Below are 23,890 nucleotides of genomic sequence, written 5' to 3'. Positions count from 1 at the left end.
TTTATCTCTGCTTTGTACGGTGACCTTGAGAGTTTTGAAAGGCGCCTTTAAATAAAATGTATTGTTATTATCCAAATTGATGAAAATACACAAGTACACTGAGTCATCATGTACTTGTTACATTTTTTTTACAATGAGCCTATACAAGACTCTAATCTGAGGACAACTAGCGAATGTTTGTAAAGACGGTTAGTTACTTGATGGTGAAGATCTCTGTCTCCAGCTCTGAATTCTTCTTCTTCAGCTCCTCCGCCTCCTTCTCCATTTCAGCAGACCGCACCCCCACCACCTGATCCACAGTCACACCTCGAGCCTTCAGCTTTTTCTGCAGCGCACTCTTCTCTTGCTCCAGTCTGCACACACACACACACACACACACACACACACACACACACACACACACACACACACACACACACACACACACACACACACACACACACACACACACACACACACACACACACACACACACACACACACACACACACACACACACACACACACACACACACACACACACACACACACACACACACACACACACACACACACACAGAAGAAATAGAAGAGATGATAATAAGGTAATTTGTCTGCAGCTTTGTATAGTTGGAAAAAAAAAACTCCTGATGTAACAAAACAGTTAAGTACACATATGTTAAACACATTAATAACAATGCACTATCAACAGTAGCATAGTGTGGTATAGTATAGATACTTTTTGGTAATGAAGCGAGCTATCAGGCACTTTCATCACCTTTCACTGAAGGTGTTTATTTTCATGAATTTTGCTTGGATGACATTTTCAGTGAATCTGAACCTCCCTCCTTGACAACTAAACCAAGGCTTTACAGGATCAGCTGCATGTTTTGCAAACTTCCGCCACTCGTTCTATCATCTTCCCTTTACATGAGATGTATTGCTTATTGCATTCTATCATGAATACCAGGTTGAAAACGTCAGAGAACACCTGTATCTAATGTACTGTCTGACCTGGCATAGAGGTCTTTCAGAGTGCTGAGCTGCTTCGTCAGGGCTTCACTCTCTCGTTCCTTCTCCTTCACTGAATTCTTCATCTTCTCCATCTTCACTTGCCATTTCTTCCCCTCCTCCCAACGCACGATTTCCTCTTTGGTCTGTCAGGGAAAAAAGTCAACCTTAATAATGCTGCTAACAATAATGCTAATATAGCAGAATATCTGTCGTACAAATGTGTCATGTTCACACCTTTCCATAATCATCCTTCACATTTTTTTTCTCTGCTCTCTTCTCCAAGTCAGACTCCAGCCTCCGGATCTTCTTCTGCAGATTCTGGATGGTCAGCCCCTTCCCGTCGGCTTCTGGTTGATTCTGATCAGCACAGATAAAAAAGACTATCATTGCACCTTACTTTTTTTTAAAAAGTTTTAAGCGGGAGCAATTTGGGGTTAAGTGTCTTGCCCAAGGACACATTGGACATACTGCCCTTACGGTTGAGAGGCGACGACTCTACCAACTGAGCCACAGCCGCCCAAAATATAAGGCACTAATAACGCAACGGTCATGACAACAACATCGTGAGGCATCATGTTGCAGATGAGAGACAGGGAGGCAGCCAAAGTCATTTGCACATTTTGTGAACCACTCATCTGATTAACTTTACACTCAGTACCCTTTGTGAGTGTAGTATCAAGCGGGAGATTAATTGGATCTTACCTGTAGGGCGTTGCTGAGTCTCTTGATTTGTTGCTTCAGCTCTTGGATTTCGTGCTCGTTCTCCTCTTTTTCGGCCTGCACACGTTTCAGGGTTTTCTGAGTCCTCTGGAGGTCGTGGTTCAGGCTGTCCACTTCTTCTTTCAGGGTGTTCTCTCGGCCTCTGGCTGTTCTGACCGACTCCTTTGCAGCTTGCAGTTCTTCATTAAGTTCTTGCATCTTCACCTTTGGACAGATTCAGATTTCCAGATTAAAAGCTACATCTAGTGATACTCCTTAGGATTCTCCTCCTGTTGTCATTAATTGCCACAATTGCACTAAATGTGTAATACACTGCGGATATGAATAGTCTAATACAAGTTCACTATGTACTCATATTTCAGTAACCTTTAATGTTAGTGTCTGCCTTGAATTTTTATTTGTTGTTATTCTTTATTTAAGATTGATTTTGGGGATTATATGCCTTTATCTGGACAGAGTAGGGGATAGAGTTGGAAACCGGGGAGACACAGTGGGGAATCACATGCAGGCCACAGGTCAGACTTGAACCCGGGCCGCCCGCTCTGAGGACTATAGCCTCCATATATGGGGCCCCTGTTGCTTTTATTTGTGAAATATTTTACTAATCATCTTAAAGGCAACAAATAGTCTTCGTCTATGTCAGTTAATCAGCTCAAATGCTACTGATAAATGATGGAAATGAAATAAAACATGCATATAAAAATGAGCACCTTATTACGAAAAAGGGATCTCACCTTTAGGTCTTTGGTGTGTCTGTCAACCAACATCTGAACGTTGAGACTCTCCTCTCTTTGTGCAGCGCTGGCGATGACCTGCTGCTCAGCGGATGACGTCATCTCCTTCCGCAGCTCCAGCAGAGCCTTACTGAGAGCCTGAGAACACAAAAAGATGTCAGCTGATGATGAATGCAATGAAGATGGAGGCCAAACAACATTTTACAGTTAATGGACCTTTATCTATTTCTGCAAGAGCTACTTCCCCTGACACACACACACACACACACACACACACACACACTCTTGGTATAAACTGGATTTAAAAAAAAAAGATTTATAGAACTACACTTTAGTTTTGCAAACTAAGAATAATCTCTGTATCGGTGGTGGCTATTTGTCAAAAATCAAAGGTGTTACAAAAGTGCTTACGGTTAACAAACGGCCACAGATGGAAAACCAGCAGACCAAAGTCAACTTAATTGATTAAAGACCAACCTTAAGCTGTTTTTCTTTCTGGGCGAGCTGTGCTTTCAGTCGTTCAACCAGGTTCTTCATGGTGTTGCTGGGGGAGCGCACGTTGGCCTCCTTCTGGGCCGCCAGCTCGGTCTGGAGGGAGATCATCTCCTTCTCCATCTGGGCTACCTGACTCTGCAGATCCTCGTGTTCCCCTGTCAGAGCTTTCACCTGGGCAGCATGATGCTCCTCCAGCCTGCAACAAATACCCTCTGACTGTTAGCCTGGCTTGAAACCTGATTTTCTTAAACAGTGTAAATAAACAATTTAGAAAGGAATACATATAAAGACTGTCCAAGACTGAGTGGGAAACTTTTCTGATTTTCGGGTCATTTCAGCAACATGGGAGACATTTTTCGACTAAGCCGGGAGATGTGTTGTATTTTTCTCTGGTTTGGAAGTCTTTCGGACAAACACGGTAAAGTCTATAAAACAAGGCATTTGAGGCTAGTTATTGGTCTGCTTTGACACATGTAGGGAAATATTTTTACATTTCTGTTTTGCATTTGTTACTGTTCAATACATCCTGCATCCTCTTTTGCTTTTGTTGAGGATTGATATGTGTTGATTCAGTGTTTCCTTTGAGAGGCTGTCCTTTATCCCAGAAAAGTGTTGTGCTTTCGATCTTACCGTTTTTTACCACACACAGGTGGATAGATTCACTCCCATATGGCTGAAATGCCCGATGTCCTAATGAACTATTGAACTCTTAAAAGCCTTTTACAATCTACGGCTTCCTTTTTTTAAATTAAACTACTAACCCCATTACATCCAGTCTCCTTTAATTACCCCCTTAAGTGGCTTTAAGGATGCTTAAACTCATCTAACTCCACACTGTCAGACAGTATCAGCTTGTTTTTCCTCGACACTGATGCACGAATATAAAACCAGATCCTCCTTAGCCCACATAAGAGGAAATAATATGGGACTTTTTCAGTGTTTGTTTAGGGATCTGAAGCATTCCCTGACTTGTACCTGCTGACCAGTACATTATATAGAGCTTTTCCCACATCAGTTGTAATCCCCGCTGTGATCTCCATTAACCAATTGCCTACAGTTGCTTTAGTTCTGTGTAATTTACAATTCACATGTAATCTGGGATTAAGGCTGGGGTAGGAAACTTTGGATAAACCTATAGGAAGGAGTGAAGTACATTTTGAAAGTATCCATCTGTATATATTCATGAACAAGCTGTCTGACTTATGCAGGATGAATCCAGAAGAGATTTCATTAGGGTCAATGGACTGAAGTACAACAGCCCTTTAAAAGCCTATAATACAGCATTTTACTGTAGGTCGCAGCTCAATGTGTGCAGCACACAAGGGCACAATAAAGTTAATCATATCTCATTGTATCGAATCATACCGTGTTGTATCGAATAATATCCTATCATATTGTGAGGGGTTGAGTCGTATCGTATTGTGTCGAGTCCTATTGTGTCGTTTACACAGATGTATAATTTAAATGTTTGATGCTGAGAGTATTTGCATCAGTTCCAGGTTAAAGTACTCACTTTAAAAACTAAAATAAAGGAACATTACAGGAAAAGCTGTTAATCGAGAAATGAGGTTTAATAAAGGTGTAATCACTTTGACATCTCCTCCGCGTATTTCATAGCCTGCGTTTCCATGGCGACCCTTTGTCGTTCTCGGTCCGCAGTGGTCCGATGTAATTTCTCTGTGATGGAGGAGAGCGAGACGTCCTGGTCGGCCACGGCCTGCTCCAGCTCTGCCAGGCGCTCCAGGTGCTTGGTGGTCGGCACCTTGAGAGTGGGCTTCTTCATCAAACTCTGTTGTTGAAAACAAACAAAAAAAAACCCTTAAAGACACGCTTATACATCTGGAAAATTTGATGTTTTTCTGCCAGAGTGAATGCATAAATGTGAAAATAACATAAAGTATGTTGATAGATATAACTGATACGATGTCTACAATTACCGTCATGGCCAAAAATTTAACCTCCATTACGAGCCATAGCCTCAAAAAGCCAAAACACAAATTAAATCATCAGACATGTACATGCGTACCATTGCTGTCTGTTTAAAGGTGTCCAAGGAGCTGTCCATGTGGAAGTCCAACTTCTGATGCAGCGATCTCAGCTCCTCTTGGTGTCTCTTTATCATCTCCTCTTGATCCTGGAGGACAACAAGGTTTATTTAAATGAAGCAAAGAACAAAAGTCACCATCTCAAGGTTTCCATCAACTGGTCAAAATGCAGTTTACATCCATTAAAAAATGTTTCTCATGACATAATGATGTGTGACCACGACCTTGATCGAAAACTTCTCATCACTTCATTCTTTCTGTTTCAAACAGTGAGTGAATTCCTGAGTTATGGCCAAAACAACTGCTAAAAGACAACGTTGTCATCGACTTTTCACAGCCCAATTCTAATCTGTTCATGATTGAGTAACTCCAGTTGTTTGTGAGACATCCCTTTTACGAAAACGGGACGGATTATCATAAAATCAGACAACTTTATACCTCTGGCCAAGGCTGTGACAGGCACAGGGGAATTAAAATACCTTAGAATTAGAAAGAGTAACTTGTAAAAGTGTTATCATTGAAACTCAGGGCCTGTTACTTCTTTCAGTGAGAGTTTTTTTCCCTGTATGACTGTACCTGTCTGGCCTGGGCTAACTGCTTCTGGTATTTCTTTACAACGTCCTCTTTTTTGTCAAGCCGACCATGGAGGTCTTTGATGGTCTGGTGAGCCAGTGTTAGGGTGGGCTGATAATCCGACTGGGCCTCTAAATGTTTGGAAACATCAGCCAGTAGTCGTTCCCTGTTGGCAGCTGCTGGGAGCCGAAGACGCAGCTCATTGATCACTTTATCTCGGGACACGATGTTCTGCTCGGCTGTCCACAGCGCGGCTTCTTTCTCTTTCAACTTCTGCATCAAAAAAAAAAAAAAAAGGATTACAATGAGAACAATATGCTTGGCATTTGATTTACGAGGATATTGGATGTTTGAAGAGGAACTGAAAAGTATACCTCATCCAGACTTTTACAGGTGGCCTGTGTCTCCATGATAGTGCGGATGTGCTCTCGGATTTTTCCCAAAGCAAACTCTAACTGATGAGCCACAGGAAGACTCGGGTCTGGTAGAGATCCTGTCCCACCCTCAAACTGAAAACCACAAACAATAAAAAAATAAAGAAACATATTCCATTTTTTTTTTTTGGAAGTATGATTAGCTTGACATTGTTTGAGCATGAATTTGATCATCAATAGAATTTGCCTTTTCAGCACTGCTTAGCATCTCGTTCTGGTGCTTCTCGTACTGATCCACTTGGCGCTCCAGCTCCACCTCACGCTGATCCCACGCTAGCTGGCGTTCATCTTGGAGCTTGTCATAGAAAGAGGAGTTTTCTGAATTACTTTTTTTTCTCAATTGCCTCAATACAACAGAGACGCTGTTTCAACCTTCATTTTTATTACTGTAGTCCTATTTCTATGACATACTTCTTTATTTCTTAATGCTTAAATTATGTATAAGAGCAACTGTACACCCACATTTTAGATGAAGTATTTCTGATTCTGATGAGACTGTATCAAGAGATTTACTTAAAACTGTGAGTTTTTCAAAGCTACTCTTTTCTTTGATAGATGTAACACAATCATGCCAAAATAATCATTTTTGTAATTATATCCTTTTGCCAAGTTTGCGTTTAATTATCTCCAGCCTATGCATAGCTTTGTAAATTTGTGTCTAATTAATTTGTAATAATCAAGTAAATATAACAAGTTTCATCGAATCTCTCATTTGTAATTACACTCCAATGACCTTGTAAAAAAAGTATGCTTATATCATTTAAGTCTGAGTTCTTGGATTTAAGGCACACACACTGAGAAACCTTGACACGGAGCACAGCCTCAGCCTTCTCCAGCTCTGAGATCTCGGCTCTGTCAGCGTCACTCACAGCTTTGTCAAATTTGTGTCTGCATTATGAAAATGTTTCTCTCACCATGTTTTGCTGCACAGTGTCCTCTTCCAGCGAGCGGATGGTTCTCTCCTGCTCCATCACCAGGTTCTTCAGGTACCTGATCTCTTCCTTCTGGACCACCAGCTCCCGGCCTTTTCTCAGCTCCTGCAGCCGCGCGTCTTCCATCTTCTTGTGCCACTCGATAACCTGTTGGATGTTCATAGATTGAGTTTTTTTCTTTAGTGGTTGCAGATTTTGACGAGGGTCGGGCGAATACATGAGATTAAACTGTGTATTTTTCTTTGAATTTTAAGATTTGTAACTTTAAGTCAACAAGAACAACCTTCTGCGCCCCTTTCACATCCTTCAGTGTTGATATAAGCTCCTCCAGGCCACAAAGTCTCAGTTCCAATTCCTCCGCCTTTCCTTCGGCCCTCCTCCTCTCCTCTACCGCCTTCTTCCTTTCCTCCTGGGCATTTGCTTTATCCTCCAGGAGGCTCACCATGGTCAAAGAGAACTTTTCCTGCTGAGGGAGAGGTATCGCTCCAGCGAACTGCCGACGAAGTGACTGGACGGTCTGCCGTAGGTGCTTGGAGCGATTCCTGCCTTCCTGACGGGCGAGGAACAGGGCGGAGTCGCTGGCATCCAGCCGATGTTCAGCACGAAGCTTGTAGACCTCCAGCTGTTGGATGCGAGTGCTGGCAGCCTCAAGTTTGGACAAAGCCGCCGACTCACTGAGCTGCAGAGCCACGATGTGCTGATGGAGCCGGGCAATGAGGGCCTTCTCATCTGACTGGGACTGAAGGAAAGACAAGACATTAGCTCATTACTATTTCAACAGACTCATGTTCTTCACTGACTGCTGGAGTGGTTGTGTTTGGATTCATACTTTTACCACTCAAACAATATTAAAGGTTGGTGATTAACGACATGATTAAGGGCTAGTTTTTATCCTTCCAAAACTTTTGACTTTTTGAGTCAGGAATCATGATGTGTGATGATCGTCACTCCAAATGTGGGTAAAATCATGTGGACATTTTTTTACAGATTGGTTTGATTTGTAGGAGTAATAATATTAAATATGAGAGACATCGTAAAAAAAACACTATTAAATAAAAAATGGTTAAAGAGTCAGCAGTAATGAAAAGAACAATAAAACAGGCAGTAAAAATGTAGAAAGACATTTATATGAAAATAAATATACAGAAATATGCAGGGTAAGTGTTGCATATGTGCATTTAGTTTTGTATGAATGTTAAAGTGTGAAAACCCAAGTCTTCTAGTGATGAGAACAGGAAAGGTAATAATCAGCCCTCTTATGAAGTTTAATTAACCTTTAAACAACTCTTTACCTGGACGTCCAGTATTTGTCTCCTCAAAGCTTCAACTTCCTTCTCTTTGGATTGCTGTCTGGCCTGCAGAGCAGAGGCCTGCATCATTGCCACATCAGACACCTCCTGAAGCCTGAACACACACGGAAATCTCCCGTTATTTACACCAAAATTTCAAAAGTATGATGACTTCTTAACAGATGAGACAAACAACATGGCATGATGGAGTGTCGAGTTTGTGATAAATATAAAAGAATGAAGGAGAATTTTGTTACAGAAATAAATTCTCAATTTCATTATTAGTATTACGAGTTTGATTAAATATTTCATATGTAATTAAAATCAAATCACCCCCCAAAAGTTAGCTTGTATCATTTACTTCAGAGTTCTTATATTTAGAGGCACACATACTTAGAAACCTCGATGCGGAGCTCAGCCTCAGCCTTGTCCAGCTCTGCGATCCTGGCTCTGTCAGCGTCGCTCACAGCTTTGCTGATGCTGTTTGCTAGCTCGTCCCTCAGCTCCCGCTCCACCCTCTGAGCCTCCACATTCATCTTGGTCAACTGGGGAAAAAACACAGGTACTAATGCTTCAAGATGTTCCTTTCATAGAAGACACCTGGGAAAAATGGTGAGAACGTAGCAAAAACTGGCTCAAGCTGTTTTTTTAGGGTTTGCTGTTTACATTGAGAAATACAACTAAAATGTATTGTTAAGATTTGACATCTGTCAGGTGAACCGTTAGCCTTTTACACCTGGCACATTAATTAGAACAACAACAGCCAGTGCCTCGAGCAAAAACAAGTCTCATTTGCGTCAAAGTAAAAACCCCTGTCTTTGGTTGTTCATACCTCTGCAAACTTGGACTCCAGCTCTAGGTTTCGATCCTCCACCTGCCTGAGGGAGTTCTTCATTTTTTCATACATTCTGTGAGCGTGCTCAGCTCTCTGCCTCTCATTCAGTTCCTTCATCTCCAGAGTTGTGATCCGCCTGGCGGCTGATACCATCTCGTTGTTAGCCAATGCCTTGTCCGCCTTATCCATGCTGTTTTCTCCTCCTGATGTTCAGGAAAAAATCGAAAAGAAAAATATAGCTAAAAATCTGAGAATTTATGTAAAGAGATATATTCACAACTGAGGATTAAACCCTGAGTACATCAAGGCTTATTGCATACATGAGGCAGTTTTTGCCAGCAATCCTTTTACAAGCTATCACCATGCATATCCTTCTTGCTATCTTTCGATTCTTCTTGCAATATTATCACCTTTCTTTAAAGTCTACATGCTTCTTGGTGTATACTCATCATCCCAATTCTCCCAACTAGCCGCAATTAAAGGCAATATTATTATCTAAAGGCATATTGTTTATAAAACAGCATTCATAGATAGAGAGCAATTTAAAAAGCTTTACAGATTTAAAAACATAAATTAAAAGAGACATGACATCAAGGAAGATTAAGACATTAAAATATACAAATTAAAGGAAGAACATGACATTTGGCAAATATGTCAGTGAGCATATTTTTAACTCAAATTAGTCAATGAAGGTTAAGGCCAATGTAGCAAGGACTGTCTGTAATAACCACCAGACACAAGTGTAGAAGAAAACTTCATGTAACCAGGTCACATCAGTAAATCTATTACACAGAAAGCCTTAGTACATCAGATAAACACTATTTTAAAGTTGTTGGTTCATGAAAGTCCTGGGCTTTGGGCCTCTGTCTACTGCTCCAAAGTCAAGGTTGATAAGAACGATGAGTCCATGAGTTCCGATTGTTCCAAGAGGGTCACAATTCACTTAGGAGACGCTTTTATCCAAAGCGACGTACATCAGAGAGTAAGTACAACACTAATCCATTCAGCAGCGGGAGCAATGTGGGGTTAAGTGCCTTGCCCAAGGTCACAAGGTTGCTCAGCTGGGGATCGTACCCTTGACCTTCCGGTTGAGAGACGACGACTCTACCATATGAGCCAGAGTCGCCCCTTAAATGAAGGGTTAAACAAAGAGTTTGATTTGAGGCCTTTTCTATGATGAGTCTATCACTCCGGGTATCTTTGATTATGTGATAATGTATTTTGCCTTTCCATGTTGTGTAAAGTGCCCAACATTCAGATACGTGTCATTTTCTGGTGTCGGCATCTTTCCTTCAGTTGATGATTCTATAGTGTATTTCGGCATATTTCCATTTACATTAAATTTATCTCTGGACTTGTGTGGCACATTGCTGTGATATTTCTCTGATTCTTTCCATCTGTCTCTATCACTAGTTCTATATTATAGAGACCCCTCGATTATATTGTTTCTGGTGTTTGGACTTAGTCTTTCTGCATCATAAATTCAGATTGTGAAACACTTTAAATTGAAGTTCCATCATTCTTAAACATTGGCTCTATTTGTATATAGTTCAGGATTTAAATTACTGATTGGTTACATAGACGGTATAAAACATAAATGTTGTTTCAGAGCCGTCACCCCTCTGAACGATGGTGGTTGCCACAGTCAATATAAGGGCCTGACTGATATGAGATTTGTGGGGCCGATATCGATATTAGGGAGCAAAATAATCCAAAACCAATATATCAACCAATATCTTTCTTATATCTATCTTTGACCTCTAGAGATAGATAGATATAGATAAACACATTTATTGCCTTGATTCCTCAAATGCAGTTATCAAACACTTGTGGAAAAGATATATAACAAGTACACGATGGTCGCCAAACTGGAAGGCAACTGCGCATGTACGTGTGTCAATGCTTGGCACTCTGGAGAGTGATGATGCTTGTTGTAATCCATACAGCGCCATCTGCTGGTTAAAGAGAGAACTGCTAGTGTAATACAATGAAACTCAAAAGAATTGCTATTTGACCGGTGAATAAATCTAGTGACTTGATATACTAATATCAGCCGATATCATCGGCTGGCAGATTAATCGGTCGGGCTCTATAAATATGACTATTTCATCTGTAGAAATTGGTATTTTCTTATGGGAACCTAATTGGGAATTTTGGGGTTTTTGGAGCTAGCATCAAGTGGCAACCTGAGGAACTGTAGTTTTTTTTTTTTTGCACATCCACATTGGCTTCCCTTTTTAACACCAGAGGTTGCTGCTTGATTGGTTACAAAAGGTTTGGGATTTTTTTCAGTGCATTGATCAAGTAGGACACATTACAAAAAAAGATCCTTACTGAGCTATACCTTCTTTTGTTAAAGATCTTCAAACCATAACGAGTGGTTAAATGGCTCTCTCCTTAGCAACCAGGCTACAAGACAAAAACAGTGACTTTACCTTGCAGAGCATGGGCGTTGTAAGTCCCTGCTTCAGTCATTTCTGCTGTTGTTACAGAGTGTCCTTGGCTATATTAAATGGTACCTTTGGATCCAAATCAATAGTATGTGTAACATACAATAATGCAAAGTAGACTACTGACTTGGGCAGCAAGATGAAAGAAGTCCCTTCTACTGTGAGTGTGATGGCTTTGAAGAGAGCAATGAAGCAGCTGTTTCTAATTTCAGCCTTTTCTCACCATTAGCACTGATGTTGTCCCATGCTTGTTCTAAAGTATTCAGTTTCTCCTTTGTGATCTCCAGTTCTTTATTCATGGAAGATATTTGCTCCTCAAGAGACTCGTTCTCGTTCTGAAAGATCACGGGGAGGGGGGGAAAGAGAGACATATATGGTACAGTCAGTAACGGTACATAGCCACATATCACAGAAGGTGTTGGTATTGGAGGTTTAAAGAAAAATGTTTGGACAGTCGATGTGTTTTCATACTTCCAGGCGTTCGAGGTTTGTGGTCCTCTGGATCAGGCGGCTGTCCCTCTGCAGCATGTCTCTGTATCTGACTGTTAGCTCTGTGTACTGTTTGTTGGCCTTCTCCAGGTCTGATGAGGGCACGCTATCATCCAGAGCCTTCTGCAGTGCTGCTATCTTATAAGCAGCCATTTCCTTAGGATGAAGGACAACGTAATCCCGTTAAGAGGAAATAATTCACCATTTTCACATTGCAGTCATTTATCTCTGACATCCCACTCAGGGTGGGAGACTAAAATACTTTCCTCAGAAGTTGTTTTAATGATTTAAATTCTTTACTGGTCTTGTTTTTTTAATGGGAGGTATAATTATTTATTTATTCTTTCCTGTTAACTGCTGTGTGTGTGGGGGGGGGGGCATCATTTCCTTATTTTAAAGTCTGCAGATTTATAATGAAAATCAGCAGATCAGGAACTGGGAAAGACAATGAAGGGACATCAGGGAATAATTCAAGTTGATATGACGTAATTAATTATCTATTATCTGCTGGTAGACAAAAGTTTAAGTTTGTCGGGGCCATGGACCCATATTTAACTATTGACAATCATGTCTACATTAGAAAAATTTGCTTTTTTCAATAGTTAACAAGTCGAACTTGAAATAAAAAGCCTTGTTTTAACACTGAATTAATTCTAGAAATATGCCACACTCATATTAAGCCTTTGCTTTTTTACTCTAAAACACTCAAAAGATTCTTTCATATGAAACTTAACTCCCCGTCTCTCTACCTTGAATCTCTGCAGGTAGCCCATCCTCTGGGTGACAGACGCCTGCATTTGGCTGCTCTCATCCCTCAGCTTGCCGTTCTCTTTGCGTAGGTGCTGCTCTTGCTCCAGCAGGGTGATGTAGCGACGCGTCAGCTTCTTCTCGTTGACCTTCAGCACCGTCATGTTGCGCAACACTTCGCTCAACTGCCTTTTGATTTCCTCTGGGTCCTTCTGGAGAGTGTCAAGCAGCTCCTTGTGTGAGGGAGATGCATACGATTAGTATTTAATGAAACTTTTTTGAGGAAAGGACTCACCAGCAGGTGGGATAAGGACAGTGATTCACAGAGGAATATCCATCAAATGTTTCTTTGGTTTTCTTTTAAAATGTCTCATCCATTTTCACTTTTGTCCTCAATCATTTTTAAAAAGCACTTAAGATGGGATTTACAACATGTTGGACCTATTCCCAACATGTGCAGACACCAAGGTTAAACACCAGGTCCTTCTTGCTGTGAGGCAATCTGTGTCTAATACACTCGTGGGTCTCGCTCGTATTTTAAACGGCTTCACAGACTGAGGGGTCTGTTCTCATTATGTGTGTTTCACATTTTATGACTTGGATGATGTTTGACAGGCAAAAATCAACAAGGAGTTTTAGTAAGATCCATGTGTGGCAGATCATGTTCCACATTGTGAGCATTAAACATCCAAAAGCACTGATCTGTGTGTGTGTGTGTGTGTGTGTGTGCGCGGTTTAAATGAGAGGCACATGATCAAGTCCTCCAGGTAAAGATTAAACCATTCAAGTAGTAAATCTTGCAGCGCTTAGGTCCGATTAACATTATAGACATTTATTTGTCTGGCTTACTTTGAATTCTCGGAGTTTAACAGCATCCACCTGCGTTTGTTCCTCAAGCTGGTTGTTCTTTTCTGCTAATGTCTCTTTCTTTTTCTGCCACTCTGCTTTTTCGCTGAGAACAAAAAAAACACCAACAAAACAGTTTCAAATTTTTGCGAGGCTACAAAACAATAACAACCTTGGACAAACTCTCTTGTTAACCAACTTGAGATAGTCCTTGTAGAGGAGCCCTTGTTGGTGGCTAATGACGGAAAACTTCTCTTTGTATTCCTCCAGTGTTACTACAAGCTTCTTGCTTTGTTCCTCCTTGTTCTTGAGCTCCTAATAAATAACAGCATTACAGGGTTGATAACATGATGTTGAATTGAAGATTTTGCACCCCCTGTCTGAAGAAGGCAGAGACACTGACCTGAAGAAGTCGGACACAGTACTCATTCAGAGAGCTGATGACCTCAGTGCTGCTAGGCTCCAGATCCTCTGGGAGGGTCAGAGGTCTGAGGACGACTCCACCGCTGCCTGACCTCCTTAACAGCTCCAATTCATCTTTCAGTTGGCTCACCTGACAGCCATAAAAAAAAGGAAAGAGCATCATAATCCTAGGTTCTTTACTGGCGCCCCTGGATATTTACCGTGAAATAGTAAAATGATAAGTGTGATTTTTAAATTGAGAGGCTCAAGAAGCGTTCATAAAAATTATACACTCTATATAAATACGGACAAAGTCTCAGTGACGTCAGCCACTGGTTGCAGAAGGAGACTTTTGAAGCCTGTCGATGGGGGTGGCCATATTTGAAATGCTGTCACAACCTTACTTTAGGTCAACCTTACAGCAGGCATAAGGCTGGAGCTGGCTGAGGCAGATATTAAGCCTTTTGACAAACAGCCTGCCCGTCAGTCAGTCACGACAGCCAAGTAATTATGAAAAACTCTTATCCTTCTCAAATTAAAAACGGATGAGATGTAACACAATTCACAACCCGTACAGTGTGTGCCAGCCAGGAAATAAGCTATTCAGACCCAATAAAGTTTTTTGAACCAGGCTGTCAAGATGTTCATTTCTGCTGTAGAAAAAAGGCTTTTTTCAATAGTGTGTGTGTGGCTTCCTGGGCTTCTGCAGCCAGCCTCAAGTGGACACTCTGGGAACTGCAGGTTTTTGAACTTCTGCATTTGCTTCATTTTTCAACACTGGAGGTTGCCGCTTGGTTAAAATGACGTCAGTACACACCCAAGGACAACACTAACAGGTATAGAGTGTAAATTTTGTCCTAAAAATCCCCAAATCAGTCGAGTTGTACTTCGCTGATTTTGTTGTGGCATCTTTTATCTTCTTGCTTTAACTTTATTTTAATAGTACAGGCAATTTCATCACAAAAATCATTTTGTTTTGTGTTTATAATTTGCCTTATTTTTGGGGGTATTTGTTGATAAATTGCCTTCTGTGTATCATGATTTTGCTTTGTCAGTCACAGCACTTTGTTAAATCTGTTTCGTAAGAAAAAAATTAATCTTTTTAATATCAGATCATTTCCTTCTTGTGCAGGGTCATTCCAATAAAATCAATACAAAACATGAGCCAAAAAGACAACAAAGAGTTATTGTGAGAAACAAAACAAGGTAATAAAAAAAGTACAAGATACATAATCTATTTGAACAGAGTGAAGGACTTAATGAGGAGTTATGAGGCGTCTTAATGCTTTGAAACAAACAGGGCTTTTTGCTTTATAAACTAAATGAATACTATTAAACATTTTTGACAGATGCAGCTGTTTCATTCATTGAAACCTGATGTTTACTAAAAAATGTTATTCTTATGACTGGAAGAGACTGAAAATATGTCAGTCTATATCAATTGTCATGATGTAAATTGCTAAACATGTCTTGTAAGAACTTTCAGACATTTAGAAAGTAATCTTATTAAGCCCGTATTGAGGGCTACAGCCTCTCACATGGGGCGCGCAAACTAACCACTAGGCCACCAGCACCCCATCCCTTGCAATTTTTTAAATTAATAAAAAAAATCCCATAATTGTGGGCCTATGAGGTATATTTTTTTTGCTGTAGTATTGAAAAAGGTATTGCTATTGTTGTTTTATACAAACACAACATCAATATTGTTTGATTTTTTACTAGTATGGTATAAAAGTTTAGAAATATGGTGTTGTGTCATCCCTATTAGCTCAATCACAGGTTGTGATAGAAAGTGAATTAATCAAGATAATACCATTCATGTTGTTGTTGTTTTTTAATCAGCATTGTCTTTTAAACCTTGACTTTACAGCTGGATGTACCTTCTCTTTGGCTGTGGCTAGTTGACTGAAGCTGCTGGTGGCCTCCTCGCGGGCAGATTTGAGTTCCTGCCTCAGTTCTTCGTTCCTCCCCAGCAGCTGATGTATTTGGGACTTCAGGTGCAGAGCTGACTCAGACTGCCCACTCATGTTGTTCACATCTATAACCTGTAACAGGGAGGAAAAGCTCAGTTAAAGTGCCATTAAAGATATCCCCAAAGATTAATTAGATTAATGAATAACATCTAAGAGAGTCCCTGCCTGTATTAAGAGTATTTGATATACCAATGATGTATTCTTATTCTTACAAATGTTATTTGTTCTCCAAAATCAAACTGCTTACTGTAAATATTAAATGTAATGCAGCTTGCGCCTGTTCCCCGCTGTCACTTCCTCCTTTGCCCTGCAGTGTGACATGGAAGTCAAACAAAAACTGACCTCATCTGGCTCTAGTTTGACTATAAAGTAGATTTATTCAATGGTTACGACAGCACAGCATGATCAACCGAAGGGTTTGGTTACGATCTACCTTTTCTGACTCGCTGCATTTGTCATTAATTAGGTTGCTATGTGACAAGCCTTCCCTCAACGTACAAAAACCATTAAAATACCTATGAGGTGTGTATGCCCATTGTTTGCAGCACAGCAGGCGGCAAAACTCTACACGATGGATTGGAAAAATGTGGTAACTTTCAAAGAAAATTTTTCTTCATCTTAGATGGGGGGATATATTATTATCATTATTATTGTGTCTTCCCTCAGGAGAATTCCTATTAAGATACACTATTTCTTTCATAGGAGAGTCCTGGCTAACAGTCAAAAAGATTCACATGACTGAATGAAAAACAGACTTACAACAACAATATTTACATCAAAAAATGGTAAATAGACTTGAGCTTGTACAGCTGTCTTCTGACTACTCCAAGCACTTTTACACCACAGGTCAGACCTACACATTCACACACTGATGGCAGAGGCTGTTATGTAAAGTGACCATCAGAAGTAACTAATCCCATACATATGCATACACCGCCGACGAAGCAGCAGGAGCAACTTGGGGTTAAATGTCTTGCCCAAGGACACATCAGACATGTGGCTGCAGGAGCTGGGGATTGAAGCCATGACCTTCAGGTTGGGAGACGACCATGAGCCACAGCAGCCATGCATTATACATAATCTGTGTTCAGTGGTCATAATTTCCTTAATCTTTTTTGTAAATTTCCATGCTTTCAAAGTAATCTAGTTTAAGGGGATGCTTGTGTCCTGCCTATATGAGAGAAAAAAAAGTCACCAAAGACAGAGCAGCTTTGAAGAAAAAGAAAATATGTTCTCATTGAAAGTTTAATCTACTTATAAAGTAGAATAACTTGGCATAGAACATAGAACAATAGTATATACTATGGCCTAATTCGAGAACTTTATACAATTTCCATTGAATGGTTTCATGATGAAAGACATCCAAAGTTTCTCATAAAAGCTCAGATGACACAAAACATAACACACATTAGAACTTGCAAAAAACAAAAAAACAACTGAACAAACTGATGCAAAATACTTCACCATGTTTTTCTAATATTTAAATGTGTCCCTAGTCTGTATACAAACCCCCCAATTATGAGTTAAGTTCATCCTAACTCCATCTTTTGCCAGCTCCACTTTTCAGAAATGAAACCTTAGACTACAATATATGTCAAAATTGAGCCCAGGTTTAACCCCCCCCCCCCCCCAACCACAATTACCCTTTAATCTCAGCCAGGCACCTTTCATGTTTAAATAAAGTTAAACTGACTTTTGTGTCATTTCATAAAGAGTTATAGCATTATCTGATCTAAACCTACCTGCTCGTAGTCATGACAACGGAAACTCAAACATTTGTGTTTAACGTCACATTGGGTGCACTGGTATCACTTACATTAGCCAGCCTTTCCAGACTGGGGATATTGAGGCCAGCACCAGATGGAACGTTCTCTTGGTTTAACCTCAGTGCTTGAAGAACATCTGTGAGTGCAGCCTCAAGGTCTCTTTTAACTTTTGACAGTTCATCCACTGTGAGTTAAAGCACAGACAAGAACAAAATCAGTAAAGCTAGTCATAAACTATATACCATTATAATTATGAACCCTGCAGTATATCTTGTGATACTTGACAGACAGACAGACCAAAACCACAATTGTGAAAATGTCCATGTGAAGTTGGAATGAAGGGCTGTACTTACATTTGACATGAAACTGGGTCTTGTGCAGTTCCAGCTCTCTCTCCTTTTTGCTTAGTTCTTTTTCGAGGTACTCATTCTGGAGAGAGAGAGAGAGAGAGAGAGACACTTCATGTCAGGAACTTAATCTCAAACAAGCATGTTGTTGTTTTTCTTTTAGATTTATTTTTGGGCTTTTTGTGTCTTTATTTGAGAGATAAGACAGTGGATAGAGTCGGAAATCAGGGAGATAGACAGTGGGGAATGACATGCAGGAAAGGAGCCACAGGTCGGATTTGAACCTGGGCCGCTTGGAAGACCACAGCTTCCATACATTGGGGGAGCGTGCAATAACCACTGCGCCACCAGTGCCCCAGTACTTCTGTGTTTTTCACTTGAATCAACACAGGATATAGCTTCCTTAGCAGCTTCATGTTAGTGTTGTAGACACCGGGTATGTGTACGAATTTTCATGAATTAATTCATCTTGGTAATTCTGTGGATGTACCATTTAAATCTGTCTACCATCTAAGGGTAATTCTTCTTTTAGGTCTGTGTAGATGTAACAGTTTGTGTGAGACATCTCATAGCAGCAGATCTATATTTGGATTGGCGCTTAAAAGGTAACAAGACTGATATGTATATGTCCGGCATTTACAAGTCAAGGTAATGTCACCTTGCTAGCCTTTTGGAAGTGTATCCAAATAGAAAGGAATTTGTAGGTCGTAGCTTCGAGAATATAAGCAACACTGTTAACATGAAAAACTCTGTCAGCCGTTTGTGTTCTGTTGCTGTTGTCTGAACTTGGGCGTATAATTATAAGATTATCCATAGTCTGTTTTGTGATACACCCCAGCCTAACAGTATGACAATATATATGTTGTCTTTGTGTGTTTCCCTTGTGTTACATAAGAAAGGTGATCATTAAAGATGTGTTTCACCTTCGGACATTTTGAGTATTTGACCACACCTGCCATCCTAGTGCCATTCAGACTATTGGTGTTGAAATCTATATATATATATATATATATATATATATATGGGTCCCCCCCCTTCTTTGTTTATAAATTATCACCTGAAGAAGACCTCTGGGTGCATCTTTTTACTCTGCCAGCTGAATTTGCGCTGCCCTGCACCTACATGGTGTGCATATTCTACAATTCACTTACCATCTTAAAAACGTTATCAAACAAAAAACATATTAACTACCTCTTTTTTCTAAGTGTTGTAGATATCAACCTGAGCACCGCAGGGACTATGAACTACTTTAGTTCCTAGAACCCTGTTAAGAGAACTGTTTGGTCTGAAAACACCTGATGATGCAACAAAGTCCGACTAGAAGAGGGACCCCTCGATCTAAACCAGGATACTCCAGAGCAATTAGAACCAGATCATATGAAAGACTAGCACAAACAAATCCTTTTTGTTGGTTGTACTCAATGATAGCGACAATGAATCATTTGTTTTTACTTTTTCAGTCAATGGTCTGCCTTTCAAACATTTGTCCTTGATTAAAGTTGAGATGCCATAAATCACGTGATTATTCAGGAGCTTACTTTCAGTCGGATTTCTTCATCCGAGCGAGTGATGCTCTGTTTGCATGAGAGCCGCTCAGTTCTGCTGGACCAGACGTCGTCCTCCAGCTGCAGGCTTGAATGTGGGATCCCTGTAAACACAGAGGATTGTTGTTACCGCTTAAGACAAAGCAGAGTTTAAATATGGAACATTACTCTGTCTGTACAACATTTCCAAGGATAAGTTTTTAACTTTTAATTTGGCATGAGAGGAAAACTGAGTGAGTGAGAGATAAATTAAAGATAAAGTGATTAACTTTATCTTTAATTCTCTTTAATCGAGCAAAACGTTCTCACTTTTGATTGTTACAACAACAAAAAAGAAGGTGATTTTGATTTTCTTTGTGATCATCTATACCAGAAGATACTCTCAGGGCCTGATTTACTAAAGGTTTGCGTGTCTTAAAACGTGTGCAAATGTGATACCATCCGCAAACAAATGTGCAGTGAGTATTGCGTCTTTCATATGAGAAAACAACTCTCATTGTCCATTTAGTAGTTTTTCTGAATTAATATGCAATATGAGGTGCTTCTGCCCTGGCGTGCAAAATACTGGGAGGAGAAAATGGAAAGAAGTTAAGTTAGTACACGCATTGCGATTTACCAAGCCTGGAAAAAATTGCTGTGATTGTGACGGTGTCTGTATTTAACACCTTTTAAAGGAAGGTGCTAAAGCAGGAGCCCAGTGTTACGCACAACAGGCTGCTGTTATTGTAGTTAGGAGGAGACATAGGCACAATAAAAGAAGGTGTAAATCGCACTACGACCAAACATACAATTTAGTACTTACTTGGGATCTTAGTAAATCAAGCCATTACAGTTTTGCACCTTTTTGCGGGCATGGATGTCATTGCATATAGATTACCCTGCAGACTTTTACCTCATTTTTAATAACTTGTCAAATTAACCAACATAACATCAACGTGGTGAGCGCTAATATTATTATTTCAGCCGCATTTCCTACAGATTAAATCAAACACGACCCAACATCATGCATTACGTTTTTGAGAAACAAAACATTCTTGATGCAATCATAGTTTAGACTAAAAATGTTTTTAAAAAGAATACAACTTTGATATATTTTGGTTTGGCAGGTGGCACAGCGTCCTCCTGGGTGGAATAACACACACTGCTATATCCTGCAAAACCTAAGCCTGTCAGGGTGAAACACAGTTCTTTAGTGAGACTCAGTCTTGCAGATAGTTTTGGTTTTTGTTGCTCTAGTTTTGAGATATCAAAACTTTTACGCCTTTTCACAAATCCAGTGGCAATAACAGAACAATGTTTCTTTCTCTGGTTGACCTCAAAGACCGTCAACAGCTTAATAACACTGCTCCCTTGAAATTGCATTGCTGTTGGAAGTTTTAAATCGATCATCACCATTGCACTGTTGCCATGGAAATTTCAAACAGAAAACAGTTCAGTCTAAGATACAAACTCAAGTTAGAATTTGGAAAAAACCCTAAAGCAACGTTTTTTTAGTTTTTTTTCCAATCTCCCTGCTGAAAAACACACAGCAGAAGAATGTTCAATCTAAAAACAGTGGTGTTATGTAATTCTGTGAGATCTGCTTCACCTCTTTCTTTCACCATTCGTCTGATCGCTTTCTTTAGCTCGAGTCTCTCCTCTTCCAGTCTTTCAATCTGGAAGGAAATCAAACAGTGAGATGAGAGGTGCTTAAAAAACCTCAGTGGTTTTAAAAGAAGTTGTTTTCACCTTTTTTGTAATCACACTTTACCTCTTTGGTCAGGACCTGGTTTTCTGCTTTGTACTGGCGTTGTCTGAGTTCTTTGGCTCGCTTGAACTCTGTCAGATCCACTTCTTGCTTTGGTCCCAGACCTTGTGATAGATTGAAAGAGACAGAGATGAACGTAAATGAAAAAAAAACAATTACTCAGCTACTATGTCAGTCATAGTTGTCAAAATATACTAAAATACAGAATAAGCAAAGATGTATATTTTGTTTAATCCAACCTAGTTTTTCTCTGAAGTCCTCATTTTCATCCATAAGGTCATTGATTGTCATTTCAAGCTGGTTGATCTCTTTGGTCATGGCCTCTGCCTCACGATCTCTCACCCTAGTTAGATTTTTACACTCTTTGATCTCCAAAATGGCCGCTTCCAGGCCATAAGTGCCCTGTAATACACAAAAAAATGCAAACATTAAATATTCATCAACAGGCCCCTCTTGTTTCACCTCTTAAGCTTTGTGGGTAAAACCAGGACATGATTGGACACGGCTAAAGACAAACCCTGAGCCTGTGGACGAATGAAAAGAAAGTTGATAACACTGGTCACACTGTCCTTTCAATGTCTCCTTTAATGGTGACGATGGATGAGAAAACAAGCACAAGCCTTTCTTCTTGGAATTTAAGTCTCACTTAATTGTATATGGACCGAAGAACAAGTTGATAAAATCAAAATAAGCACTTAGGAGGAAGAAGAGGGCATTTGAAGACTTACAGACTCATATTGGCTCAAGCGATTTGAAGCCTCAATGAGCGCTTTGTCTTTTTCTTCAGCATGAGCTTCTGCAAGCTTCGTCGCACGTTGTGCGTCCACCGCTCTGGCCTCTGCGGTTTCCAGCTTGGACTTCAGATCCTCCATCTTTCTCTGTTGTATGGTTGACGGTAAGCCTGGGTGAAGAAAAACAAAATAAGAACTTTAATTCTTGAAAAACCAAACCAAAAAAAATAGCCTAGCTGCTTTTTTTTAGGATATTAAATGTTGGACAGCCCAACGTTTTCTACAGCTCAGTGACTCAAAATCAGAAATCCTACTCCTCAACAGTTACAGCCAACATATCAATCAGGTTGATGGTTCCCTCAGTCCACTATCTTCCAATATCACACACAATGCTCGAAATTTAGGATTATTTTTTGGTTTCCCATCTCTCTTCGAAAAAAACATCAGAAAGGACGTCCAGCCCTGTTTCATTCAATTAAGATCCATCTCCAAAATTAAAACAATTTCTGCCACAAGAAGTTATTCATGATCTATTCTTGACTGGACCAGTACATCTCCATCACTCTCTCGCCTCCAAATGGTCCATAATGCAGCAGCTAGCCTTCTTACTGGTTTTGAAGCTAACGGAAACTTCCGGTGATGAAAAATGAGCGAAATCTTGCAGTGCGTCAAGTGTCCACTTGAGGCTGGCTTCAGGAGCCCCGGAAGTCACAAATACACCACATTCAAAAATGTCAGTCTTTACAGCAGAAATTGTTTACAGGTCTGATTAGTCATTGTCCTCATGGGCACACACTGTTCGGGGGGAGGATTTTTTACAACGCATTCGATTTTATTTGAAGAGCGATACATGTAATCCATAGTTAGGCGTGTAGCTGACCTGATTGACAGGTGGGCGCCATGTAACATTTCGTCAGGAGGCTTAAATCACACCTCAGCTCCAGCTCTCAGCCTGTCGTTAGGTTGACTGAACCTCAGTCTGAGACAGCATTTCCAGAGCCCCCCTGCCGTAACAGATGTGTGAAGTCACGCACACTTTGTCCATTAATATTTGCACGCTATGCTTTTAACAGACAACATCACATCACCCCGATCCTTTCTCCCCTCCCCTTGTTCCCTTATCCGTCTTAGAATTGATTTTCAGATTGTATTGATCACTTTTAAAGCTTGTCTGCGTCTTGCTCCAAATAATTAAAGGTGACTGCGATTCCGCCGTTGGGGCTTTTGACTTTGGAAAGACGAGATTAAGCGTTCAGAAGTAGCGACTTCTTTTACATCACTACTTAAAACTTTCTTTAACCCAGTTGCTCTAATGACATTTTCTTAAATATCTTTTCAGATCTGCCTGAACTCCTTTAATTTGACCTTCAAATAACCTCTGCTTTTGTTTTCATACCTTGTTGATGCTGCCTTCCTATGAAGTGGTGGTTGAAGAATGGGAGACAGTTTGAATGTGTATCATATTAACCTTCTGGGTTTCTACCTTTTAGTTTTTCTCTGTTACATGTGTTTATTTATTTTCCATTCATATAACCCCTTTATTCCAATCTTGTTGAAGATATTAATGTTTTCAGCCAGTTTGCCTTTATTAGATAGGACAGCCGAAGAGAGACAGGGAGGAGAGAGGGGGGATGACATGCAGCAAAGGGGCGAGGTCGGATTCAAACCCACGCCCACTGCGACGAGGACTGTAGCCTCTATATATGGGTGCACACTCAACCTGTGCTATTTAAGCGCTACCTTTCTGTTACTTAAATACCTTAAATTAAAATAAATCCTTTCATTTGAAGCCAGAACC

General features: G+C 40.2%; 1 protein-coding gene across 3 annotated transcripts in view; it reads right to left on the bottom strand.

The window, feature by feature from the left end:
- The window catches only part of cep290 (centrosomal protein 290), a 43,124-nt gene that overhangs the window by 11,384 nt on the left and 7,850 nt on the right, over nucleotides 1-23,890 (bottom strand). For all 3 annotated transcript variants that reach the window (XM_061035985.1, XM_061035986.1, XM_061035987.1), the window contains 30 exons: nucleotides 22,090-22,262; nucleotides 21,601-21,763; nucleotides 21,365-21,465; nucleotides 21,203-21,269; nucleotides 19,609-19,718; nucleotides 18,077-18,152; nucleotides 17,774-17,907; nucleotides 15,865-16,029; nucleotides 13,986-14,135; nucleotides 13,782-13,897; nucleotides 13,586-13,688; nucleotides 12,739-12,969; nucleotides 11,972-12,145; nucleotides 11,724-11,835; nucleotides 9,048-9,253; nucleotides 8,609-8,760; nucleotides 8,219-8,330; nucleotides 7,210-7,665; nucleotides 6,909-7,073; nucleotides 6,182-6,289; nucleotides 5,935-6,069; nucleotides 5,564-5,833; nucleotides 4,969-5,076; nucleotides 4,532-4,731; nucleotides 2,925-3,138; nucleotides 2,448-2,585; nucleotides 1,696-1,917; nucleotides 1,228-1,350; nucleotides 994-1,136; nucleotides 198-353 (listed from right to left, as the gene is read on the bottom strand). In XM_061035985.1, the coding sequence (XP_060891968.1) occupies nucleotides 198-353; nucleotides 994-1,136; nucleotides 1,228-1,350; nucleotides 1,696-1,917; nucleotides 2,448-2,585; nucleotides 2,925-3,138; nucleotides 4,532-4,731; nucleotides 4,969-5,076; nucleotides 5,564-5,833; nucleotides 5,935-6,069; nucleotides 6,182-6,289; nucleotides 6,909-7,073; nucleotides 7,210-7,665; nucleotides 8,219-8,330; nucleotides 8,609-8,760; nucleotides 9,048-9,253; nucleotides 11,724-11,835; nucleotides 11,972-12,145; nucleotides 12,739-12,969; nucleotides 13,586-13,688; nucleotides 13,782-13,897; nucleotides 13,986-14,135; nucleotides 15,865-16,029; nucleotides 17,774-17,907; nucleotides 18,077-18,152; nucleotides 19,609-19,718; nucleotides 21,203-21,269; nucleotides 21,365-21,465; nucleotides 21,601-21,763; nucleotides 22,090-22,262 (4,783 nt within the window). The remainder of the gene's footprint in view (nucleotides 1-197; nucleotides 354-993; nucleotides 1,137-1,227; nucleotides 1,351-1,695; nucleotides 1,918-2,447; nucleotides 2,586-2,924; nucleotides 3,139-4,531; nucleotides 4,732-4,968; nucleotides 5,077-5,563; nucleotides 5,834-5,934; nucleotides 6,070-6,181; nucleotides 6,290-6,908; nucleotides 7,074-7,209; nucleotides 7,666-8,218; nucleotides 8,331-8,608; nucleotides 8,761-9,047; nucleotides 9,254-11,723; nucleotides 11,836-11,971; nucleotides 12,146-12,738; nucleotides 12,970-13,585; nucleotides 13,689-13,781; nucleotides 13,898-13,985; nucleotides 14,136-15,864; nucleotides 16,030-17,773; nucleotides 17,908-18,076; nucleotides 18,153-19,608; nucleotides 19,719-21,202; nucleotides 21,270-21,364; nucleotides 21,466-21,600; nucleotides 21,764-22,089; nucleotides 22,263-23,890) is intronic.

This window comes from Labrus mixtus, chromosome 4, assembly GCF_963584025.1.
Source record: "Labrus mixtus chromosome 4, fLabMix1.1, whole genome shotgun sequence".
Lineage (NCBI taxonomy): Eukaryota > Metazoa > Chordata > Actinopteri > Labriformes > Labridae > Labrus > Labrus mixtus.
Note: the sequence above shows the minus strand (reverse complement) of the source record. Positions and strands in the feature narration are given on the sequence as shown.